The sequence below is a fragment of the Bombina bombina genome, chromosome 8, assembly GCF_027579735.1.
Source record: "Bombina bombina isolate aBomBom1 chromosome 8, aBomBom1.pri, whole genome shotgun sequence".
NCBI lineage: Eukaryota > Metazoa > Chordata > Amphibia > Anura > Bombinatoridae > Bombina > Bombina bombina.
Window position 1 is genome coordinate 190012775 of NC_069506.1, and position 11639 is coordinate 190024413.

The 11639-nt window shown below is 37.2% G+C and overlaps 1 protein-coding gene across 1 annotated transcript in view; it reads right to left on the bottom strand.

Annotated features, from left to right (window-relative positions):
• The window catches only part of LOC128638680 (G1/S-specific cyclin-D1-like), a 28280-nt gene extending 19050 nt beyond the window's left edge, over positions 1 to 9230 (bottom strand). The window contains exon 1 of the mRNA XM_053690793.1: positions 9079 to 9230. Within this exon, the coding sequence (XP_053546768.1) occupies positions 9079 to 9195 (117 nt within the window). The 5' untranslated portion in view covers positions 9196 to 9230. The remainder of the gene's footprint in view (positions 1 to 9078) is intronic.
• Between the last annotated feature and the right edge of the window lie 2409 nt (positions 9231 to 11639).

Here is an 11639-nt window from a genome sequence, read left to right on the forward strand (position 1 = left end):
ATTGTTTAAAATTACATTCTCTATCTGAATCATGAGAGTTTATTTTGGAGTAGACTGTCCCTTTAACATCATAATAGTGAGTATAATTGTGAACTGTTAAAAAAGCCCACAAAATGGTCTATCAGTGATAAAAATGTATTTGCACTCCTTGCACTTGTAGACAAAACTGTAAAATGCTGTGTACCAGATCTGTACAAAGATACATGCATACAAGGACAAGCCTGCTTTGTTTTCTAATTCAAACACAACAAATATTTCTAAATAGGTTTTCTTATTGATAGTCACTTTTGGAAAAAATCTCTGAAAGACATCAAGCTCATCTGAAAATAGGCCCCCTATTCTTTCTGCTATTACAATTGACACGGGTAGAAACGAGTATGTCTACAGCACTGTATTATTCAAATTTCTTTATTCTCTGTCAATTACAGACATAAATTAGCGACGTTTCGAGTGTTGCCACTCTTACTCATGCTCAGAAAATAAAGAAATTTGAATAATACAGTGCTGTGGACATACTCGTTTCTACTATTGAAATTGGGGGAGCCAGGCAGGACCCCTGTTTTCACGTGCACTATACTCCAGTGTTGCCGTACTAACAAGTTATTACAATTTACACGGGTAGATTACAAGTGGAGCGCAATCAATAACGTAGAGAGCATTATCTAGAGCTAAGAACACACAAACTGGAATTACAAGTGGACAATTCAAAAATTTAATCTTAAAGGTTCATGAAACCCCAGATTTTTCTTTCATGATTCAGATAGAGAATTCATTATAAACAACTTTCCAATTAACTTCTATTACCAAATTTGCTTCCTTCTCTTGGTATATTTTGTTGAAGGAGCAGCAATATACTACAGTGAGCTTGCTGATCGCATCTGATGAGCCAATGATGAGGCATATATGGGCATCCACCAATCAGCAGCTAGCTCCCGGTAGTGCATTGTTGCTGTCTGAAGCTACCTAGGTATGCTTTTCATTAAAGGATAGCAAAAGAATGAAGCAAATTAGCTAATAGAAGTCAATTGGAAAGTTGTTTAAAATGGTATGCTCTATCTGAATCTGAATAGAGTAGGAAACTCAATTAACATGCTCCTTGTGCTTATATTACAAGTGGTAAGTCCAAAAGATTGCTGCAAAATGTAGAACTTGTTGAGACCTGAAATAAATAATTATTATTAATAGTATATCACAGAACTACCTGAAGAATACTTCTTGCGCACCATGGACTTTTCGCTTGAGCGATATCAAACATGAATTTTACTGCGCCCCTATAGAGGTCTATTTTGTGAGGAATTTAGTACACCTGCACAATCCCACATGCATATGTTAGTGCAACCTAGACTATTGCTTGAGCAATAAAAAGTAACTTTGTAAGTAAGATTTGTAATATAAATGTAAAAATAGAAGCGCTGTTAACTGACAATAGCGCTAATATTTTTGCTCTCCACTTGTAATCTAGGCCATTATGGTTTTAAAGGAACACTGAACCCAAATGTTTTCTTTCATGAATCAGATAGAGCATGCAATTTTAAGCAACTTTCTAATTTACTCCTATTATCAAATTTTCTTCATTCTCTTGGTATCTTTATTTGAAAAGCAAGAAAGTAAGCTTAGATGCCGGCCCATTTTTGGTGAACAACATTGGTTGTCCTTGCTGATTGGACAGCACCAATAGAAAGTGCTGTCCATTGTTCTGAACCAAAACTTTTCTGGCTTTTTAGCTTAGATGCCTTCTTTTTCAAATAAAGGTATCAAGAGAACAAAGAAAATTTGATAATAGGAGTAAATTAGAAAGTTGCTTAAAATTGCATGCTCTTGATATCCAAATCTTTATAAATACAAATATCAAGCTTTACATTTGGTTGACATTTCGGTCCTCATTTTTACCTTTTTCAAGACCACAATGCACTGCGCACAACTACTAAACAGCTTCTCGTTGTGCAACAGAGCATGATGCTCATTTCCATTAATGTATATCAGCTGTGATGATGGTCTTGAAAAAAAGTCCAAATATAGAAGACGTCACGTACATAGACAACCAAACACACACTTCACTTCTACATATTACTTAGCTTTTTAACTAGATATATTGGCATGCAAAGACTTTTTGTTTGTCTGCCAGTCACTTTTCTGGAAAAAAAAAATCTTATTGAATTTAGCAGTGATCCAGGACAGACACAGGGTAGTCAATAGTTTAGTAGTTACCTGTTTTCACTTTGATAGATTATAGGCAATTTTTATAGATTATAGGCAGCGTAACAAAACTTCCAAATTGTGTCAGTCTAGTAGAATGATAAATGATTGGAAGCTCGGTCATTGGTCAGATTTAAAGGATTGTAGTGCTGTAGAAGAAGTTTGTTAATCATGTTTGTCCAGTCCAGGTAGGAAAATATTTCAAAAGTTATTAAAGGGACATTTAGCTCAACATTTAATCTTCCAATCATTTTTTTAATTAAGGAAAATAAAACACAATTACAATATACAATCATACTTTATTTTGCCTATATTTGCTGTAAATTCCTCTGTGTGTCCTAATCTTTTCAGAGTTAAGTGTTTCCACCATGCTTAAAGTGATGTTAAATCCGAGTATTTAAAAAATGCTAGGATTTGCCATAACTGAAAATATACTGTAGTCTTATTTATCACTTATTAGAAAAAAGGGTGATAAACTCACCCTGTCTGTGCTGCGGCCCACGGCATAGAGCTCTTTACCAATCAGGTGACGTTTCCACCTCTAAACGTCACCTTATTGAGAGAAGATCGCTGTGCTATGGGCGGCCGGAGGCTCTGAGTTAAGCGAGCTGCCGTGGTAGAGACAGGGTGAGTTTAGCACCCTTTTTTTAATACGTGATGACTGAAACTACAGTTTATTTTTAGTGATGGTAAATCCTAGCATTATTTAAATGCTTGGATTTACCATCACTTTAACCATGGATACATTTATTTGACCATAGAACATTTTACATATAGATAATAAGTAGAATCTTATTTACATCCATCCTTTATTGGCCACAGCAAATAAGACCAAGAACATGTATTACACAAGGATTTTCATAGGGTGTGCCCCTTAAATGCTCTTGGTTTGCAAAACGTGTACTACAGTATCCAGCATACCCTGGGACCCTTTTAAATACTCAAATTGAAGATCTTAAAGGGACATGAAACCCAACATTTTTATGTCATGATTCAGATAGATCATGCAATTTTAAACAAACTTTCTAAATTTACTTATTTTATCAAATTTTCTTCATTCTTTTGTTGAAAAGAGGGATATAAGCTCAGGAGTGTGCACGTGTCTGTAGCACTATACGGCAGCAATTTTGCCAGAATGTTATGCATTTGCAAGAACACTAGATGGCAGCACTATTTCCTGCCGTGTTTTTTTCTAGACACCTACCTACATTTACCTTAAAATGGTATGTTCTTTCTGAATCACAAAACACATTTTTGGGTTTTCCTATCCCTTTAAAGGGACATGAAACCCAAATTTTTTAATTCATAATTTAGAAAGAGCATGCCATTTTAAACAACTTTCTAATTTACTTCTATTATCTAATTTGTTTTATTCTCTTCATACTCTTTGCTGAAAAACATATCTAGATAGGCTGCTGATTGGTTGCTGCACATAGAAGCCTCATGTGATTGGCTCAACCATGTGCATTGCTTTTTCTTCAACTAAGGATATCTAAAAAAGGAAGCAAAATAAATAACAGAAGTAAATTGGATTGTTGTTTAAATTTGTATTATCTATCTGAATCATGAAAGAAAAATGTTGGGTTTAGTGTCCCTTTAAGGTCCGTTTAATTAAGATAAGTACCATCTGTTAAAGAGATAGTAAAGCAAAAATTAAACTTTCATGATTCAAAGAGAGCATGCAGATTTTAATCACAATTTTCCATTTTACTTATTTTATCAAAGTTGTTTAATTCTCTTTATATGCTTTTGATAAAAATCATACCTAGGTAGGTTGATCAGCAACAGTGCACTACTGGCAGCTAGCAGCTGATTGGTAGCTGCACATATATGCTTCTTATCATTGTCAAGGATTAACAAATAATGAAGCAAATTGGTTAATAGAAGTAAACTGTAAAGTTGTTTATAGTGGTATGTGGAGGTATGTCCTTGTCTATTGGTGGACAGGGACACACCTCCACAAACATAAAAAAACAGACTCTTGTTCCAGCCCAATGACATCCATTAAAATAAATACATAAATAAACACTATAATCATCATCATCATAATAATAATCATAACAACTCTAATAATATTGTGTGTATGACTTTTTAATACAGTCTTTAAGATGTAACAAAATACAAATAAATTATTGTTCCTTTTTTTATATTTTTTTATCAGCTCTGCAATAAATAGAACTGCATAAATATGTTTATGTATATATATATATATATATATATATATATATAGGTATCCAAAACACCAAAACTCGCCCACAAAGGAAAAATGCCTGGGTGCAAATTTGTAGAAGATATGCAGCCAAAAGAAAATGCACTCTCAGGACTTTCATAAACAGGTTACTTTTATTTCTGTAACGTTTTCGGAGGTCTTGCCTCCTTCATCAGCATAAATAAAGTGAAAACAAACAAACTCTTAAATAGTGACATACTCACTCAAAATCATTTCAAACCACTACCTGTGCTGGCGCCAAAATTACCGGTGTTGGAACGCATAATGCGTTCCAAATGTGCTAAGTGGCGGAAGTAGTGCGCCAAACTACTTCCGGTTGTCAAAATTCTATAGCCGTAAATAATCGGCTTTCTCTATGTGAATGCCATAATTATAAAACCATTGTGGCATATTATCTAAACGCATAAAGCAAACTCTTAGCGTGCAAACGATAGTGCTGATACTTTGATTAGTGATAGTAAATGTGACAGCCGCTTGTTGCCATGACAACTTAAACAATGCTGGAGTGTAATCCTGTACAGGGACAGACTAACAGTAACTATGTTTCTGAATACACCAAAGTGTGTTAAAATAGGCATGATGTTTGGCTACAATGTGAGTGTTTAAAGATGGTGTATATATTGATAAAAGAGGATAAACAAATCTAATTATTAGGCACGCCAGCTGATATATTGTGCTATATGTATATATGTGTGTAGTGTTGCCTTATATTGAAGATATTGAGTCAATATGTCCAATATTCATAGAGGAATCTCATATGGAGATATGTACCTCCGATATATAGCCTTCAAATTCTACATAACTAAAATATTAACGATTATCGTTTATCTGCGATCTTCCCATTAGTATGAGCTGTTAACATGCATATTATTCCTATCCTCTGTCAAAAACCCTTTATGTATTTTTGAAATTTATACCGCTCACCTAGTTCCTATTCAGTGATGGGGTTATATATTAACACCATATTAATTCTCGTTATAAGAGCTACGTGGGTCATATATGTATATTCCACTGCTATCTTGTGGCTAACAATGCCCTCATATGCTCCCTATTTAAACACTCCAAAGCGTTTAGGCACAAACGTACAAAAGATGAATAAACTTAAACTTAAAAAATAAACTTAAAAAATAATAAATAAAAGCAATTGATGTGACGGTCTTTCCATTAATTTAAACACTATCCCATTCGGGATGGATTTAGCTCTAATAGTCCTTGATTTTCATATATGCAGAATAAAGGACGTTGAGTCATTCACTTCTGTATTTATGTATAATGTGATCCACTCTGTGTTTATTTCTGTGCGTTCTTCGTTGTCTTCTATTGCCCCCTGGACCTCTAGGTTAATATTGCCTTTAGGATTGAATGCTTAGTATGCATCATATTCTCCTGGTTATTATGCCATCAAATTATTTTCCATGTTGTTGTTTTCTTCTTCCTGGGATGCTTAAGGATCTAGTGTCCAGTTTTGGCTATGTGTACTGCTATATGTGAAAAAACTGGTAACTCCAAGGCACCACTATCCGACTTCCACGCAGGTATTAGAAATACCAAAGACTCCTACCCCTGGTGCTGTGTGCCAACATGGTTTAGGAGCACCCCTAGAACGAGGCACGCCGACCATACGGCGCACAGAGTCATAATAGTCTAGGTGCCGTACCCTGCGCTTGTATCACATTATATAGCTGTATTACACCAAAGCCTTGAAGTCAGGGGTGGTGTTGAGCCCCCCTGGATAAATGGTACCCAGTCGGTACATCCATTGTGCCTCCCGTTGCAGAAGTATTTTACCTCTGTCTCCCCCTCTATCTAATGGGGGTACATGATCAATGAGTGTGTATCTTATTGATGCCACCGAGTGTCTGTACTCTGCACAGTGTCTCGCTACCGGTTGTTCTGATTCCCCGGATTTGTGAGCCGACCTTATGGCATGCCGATGATTGGCCATCCTTTCTCTCAGGGTACCTGTCGTTTTACCGACATAGTGCCAAGAGCATGGGCATACCAATAAGTAGATGACAAACGTGGTCGTACAGGTAATCGAATGTCGTATGTGGAACTGCTTGTTGGTATGGGGATGGTTAAATATTCTGGTACTTATAAGTCCATTACAGGTAGTGCATCCTAAGCATCGATAAGATCCTCTGATGTTGGTATGTGTCCTGGGATTATAGCTTGCCTTTGAGTCAGTCTTGACTAATAAGTCTCGCAGATTTGTGCCCCTCCTATAACCGACCATAGGCGTAAGATGTTTGCTAAATTGTAATTTTGGATCAGTGGAAATGATAGGCCAATGTGTCCTTAAAGAGAGTCCAGCATTTCTGGTACTAGGAGAAAATGTAGTTGCCAGTATAATTCTGTCATCCCTGGTTTGTCTAGGTTCTTGGGCCAATAGTTGTGCTTGTGTTATTTGTGACACTTCCTTCATCATCTGGCTGATTTGTTGGGTCTTATATCCCCTCTCTTCAAATTTTGCACCCATTTCAGACAACTGGGTGGCTCCTAATATAGGATCCGAATTGTTTCTAACTGTTCTGATAAGCTGCGATTTCAATATACCCTTTAGTAATGCTGGGGGGTGACAGCTATCTGACCTCAATAGGGAGTTCCTGTCCGTAGGTTTACTGAATAGTGTGCATCCTAGTCCCTGTGTGGTTTTATATACTTTGAGGTCAAGAAAGTTAATAGACTCTGTGTCACTCAACATTTTGAATCTAACAGTGGTCTGTGTATTGTTGATCGTTTCAAACCACTCATGGAGGTCATCCATGCCCCCTCTCCAAATCAAAAAGATATCGTCAATATACCTACGGTAGAAAATGATGGATGAATTACATTTTCCCCATAGGTATATGTTCTCAAAATGTGACATGAAGATGTTAGCATAGGAGGGGGCCATGGATGACCCCATGGCCGTACCCGCTATCTGAAGAAAGAATTTGTTTTCGAATCTGAAATAATTCTTGTGTAAACAAAATTCAATGAGAGATAGTAAGTATTCAATGGGGGGTCCCTCATAGAGGGGATTGTTCGTGAGGTGTGCCCTAACTGCTTCTAATCCCTCCCCGTGGGGAATGATAGTGTACAGGCTGTTCACGTCCATGGTGACCAAAATGTCACCAGTCTGGACGTGAACAGCCCCCAACAGTCTAATAAATTCGCTGGTATCCAGCAAAAAGGATCGTGTTCCTCTGACAACCGGCTGTAGCAGCAGGTCAATGTACTGTGACACCGGTTGGCATAAGGAATCTACTGCCGACACGATAGGACGACCCGGAGGTGCCTTTGCATCCTTATGCACCTTTGGTATTGTGTATAATATGGGTATCCTTGGATGTGGTGTGATGCAATATTTTTTGATGTGTTCAGAGATGAAACCCTGTTCGCAACCCATCTGAATTAAATCATCCAATTGTTTTTTGTATGTATCTGTTGGATCACCCTTCAGAGCCATGTATGTAGATGTATCTGAGAGTTGATGTACGATATCACTTTTGTAGTAATCATAGTTCAAAAGGACTATGGCCCCTCCCTTATCCGCTGGTCTAATGGTAAGGGAGGTGTCATCCTGGAGTGTTTTAATAGCTTCTCTTTCTATTTGTGTTAAATTATGTTTCCATATAGAATGCTCTCTGTCCTTATCTAGGTCTTGAGAGACCATACGAATAAAGGTCTTGGTGCTGGCGCTATAATTGGTAGGCTCAAATGTGCTTGGTATATGACATTGGCGTTCAATTGCGGTTTTGGTGTTATCTGATATAGTGTTCTGGAAAAACTCCTTAAGCTTTAAGGTTCTGCAAAATTTGTGAATATCAACTTTCTGTTCATACTCATTGATTGTTGTGCTGGGAACAAATGATAGTCCCTTATTCAGAAGTTGTATTTCACCATTTGTCAGAACATGAGAGCTTAAATTAATTATTGCATCCCTCGCCTCCCCCTTCTTGGTGGTCTGTGTCTTGGTGCCCGCCCGCCTGATGTGGGGTCTCGTATGTCTGCTCTCTGTGAGCGTGTTGTAACCCCTAAAAAATGTCTTGGTGTTGACTGTGCATTGTAATGGTCAAAATTGTCACCTGTACCCGGTGGGGTATATGGCCTTGCACTAGGGGCTCTCTCATTATCGGTGGACTCAGCTCCACTTGTATCCACTGTGTCAAAGCGTACACGCCTATCTCGCTGTCTTCTCCTGGGCTGTATCTCTCTAGTGCCTGTGAGCCATTTGTATACCTTGCCCTGGGAGTAATCTAACTTAACGGTATCCAGTTTCCTATTTTTAAATGTAATTAAATCATTTTTGTATTTATCAATTTGAGTTTTGATTTTGGATAACCAGTTTTCTTGTTGATCATTAGCAAGAATTGGGTTATGTGTTGTTTCAAACTGCTGAATTTCAATTTTAACCTTAGTTAAGATAGAAGTGACTTCTTCAATGACCAACAATATTAAATCAAAAGAACATTTGTTTAGAATATAGCACCACTTCTTTCTGAATTCAGGGTTGTCTCTGCCTATGGTGGGAATATTGTGTACCCTAAACCCCCTTGGAATTTGCCCATTTCTGTGGTAGTCTGAGAGATAGCTCCCATGTAACGATAAATCTATCTCACGTTTTTTCAATTTTAACAATGCAAAATATAAGTTAATAGGAGTCTCACCAGTCGTTCTGGATATGGGTGCAAACAATATGCGGTTAGCATCATCCTCGGTGTAGGAAACCGTCCCTGTTTGTGCTGCTTTGGCTTGTATTGCCGGATCTTCAACCGTTTCCACATAAATGGCAATAGGATCTTGTTGGTTCTCACCTTGTGATGACATGGTTAGTTCCGGAAAATAAAGGAGCCTATAAAACAAATTCCACAGCAATCACACTGAACCTTTATGAAAAAGATGTGTCCAATCTTATATATATATATATTTTTTTTTTTTTTTCTTTCTGGCAGTATGTAAATTATAGGCATTTTGCTTTTTATAGTACTATAGTATATTATATTGTAGTAACTGGCAAAGAATTGACAACATTATATCTATTAGCTCTCAAACAAGCAACAGAAAGATAACATCTTAAAAACAAATCTGATAGTGTTTTAACTCTTTACAACTAATAGCCCCAAAGGGTATACAACACTTGCTATTATAAAGCAGTTAAACACTTTTGGCCTGGGAAACATACGGTTGACCTCACCAAATTCCCCTATGAACATATGTGTGGGAGCACTTGAAGCTAAAGAGACGTACGACCTAGTAGCCTAACACAGTTGGTTGCAGCTCAATACTCTCATTGTCCACTCCAGTCTTATTAGTTACTATTATTCATACACAAAGTTTAGTAAAAGATCCCTTTTAAACTTTCATTGTACAAAGGTTATAGAGGAGGAAAGACGGGTTAAGACTAGAGAGGGAGGGCGGGGAAGCCCATCAGCCATGAATACTAAACTTTCAGCCTTGCTGGGGTCTGTTCTGCCCTTTTCTATTCACATATTATTTCAGGCTAGTGAACTTGAAGTAAGGGGTACCCAGGAGGGCTGTAGCTAAAAGGCCCATGTTTTTATCCTTGCTCATATTCAGCTAAATAAATGAGCAACATATATTACTGCTGATAGGGGGACCTCACACACTTTGTAGGAGTTGTAAAGAGAGTTTGTGAGTCTTTGTTATTATTTGTAGTAGCCATACTGCAGACAGCTGCTGCCCAGGCACTGTGCTTATATGGCGTATAGTTAGAGACAGGGGGTCTGGAGCGGACAGGCAAGGAAACAAACCCAGCAGGTGCTATCATTGTTCATCTCTTAACAATCATCATTTTTCATTGTCAAGTTTTTACTGTTTTGCGCCTATTGTGTTTTTGCAGAAACGTATGGCCTAGGTTCTGTAATGAGAGAGAGTGAGCATTATTAACACTTAAAAAACAACTTGTTGGAGTATTCCTATAATGCGCAGTTTGTTTATGAGTTTAATAGTGTAGATTGACCAAGAAATCCTAGAACAGATGATTTGTTCTTATTGAGCTGATTTAGGGTCTCTGGCATGGAGACAAATTACATTAATTCGTTGGGGTTCTTATTTAAAGGGACACTGTACCCAAAAAAATGTCTTTCATGATTCAGATTGAGCATGAAATTTTAAGCAACTTTCTAATTTACTCCTATTATCAAATTTTCTTCATTCTCTTGGTATCTTTATTTAAAATGCAAGAATATAAGTTTAGATGCCGGCCCATTTTTGGTGAACAACCTGGGTTGTCCTTGCTGATTGGTGGATAAATTCATCCACCAATAAAAAATTGCTGTCCAGAGTACTGAACCCAAAAAAGCATAGATGCCTTCTTTTTCAAATAAAGATAGCAAGAGAACAAAGAAAAATTGATAATAGGAGTAAATTAGAAAGTTGCTTAAAATTGCATGGTCTTTCTGAATTACAAAACAAAATGTTTGGGTTCAGTGTCCATTTAAGCATTATATTGTGATGTGAGGCACTTCACACTCATAGCTCTGGATAGTGAGATAAATACTCTCAGGCTACAATGTGACTTTCTTGTTTAAGGAACCTTGCAGGACTGACAAGATAATTTTACCGGAGTGGAGAGCTTTAGATCACCAGGTCCTTAATTAAAGGGACATAAAAACCAAATTTTCTTCTTTAAAGAGACATTAAACATTAAACATTTTATAAACATAGTATTAAGGTTATTCCCCGCCTCCCTCTAGTCATGGGTGCCGCCATGTTGAAATTGATCTTTCACTACATTCCAGAGCTAACCTGTTTGCACATGCGCAGTAACTCTCCTTCACATACCTGCAGTGTCATTTAGGTTCCCTAATGGCAGCAACCATGATTAGAGGGAGGTGCATGACATTATTTAGTGTTTAGTGTCCCTTTAATGAGTCAGGTAGTGCATATTCTTTTAAACAACTTTACAGTTTTCTTCTGTTATAAAATTTGCTTTATTCTCTTTGTATCATTTGTTGAAGGAGCAGCAGTGCACTACTGGAAACTAAATGAACACATAGGAAGAGCCAGTGACATGAGGTTTATATATGAGGCCCCAAATTAACAGCTGGCGTCTAGTAGTGCTTTGCTGTTCCTGAACCTACTTAGGTATGCTTTTCAACAAAGGATACCAAGAAAACAAATTAGATAACAGAAGTAAAATGGAAAGTTGTTTAAAATTGCATGTTCTGTCTGAATTATGAATGTTTGAATCTCACTTTACTGTCCC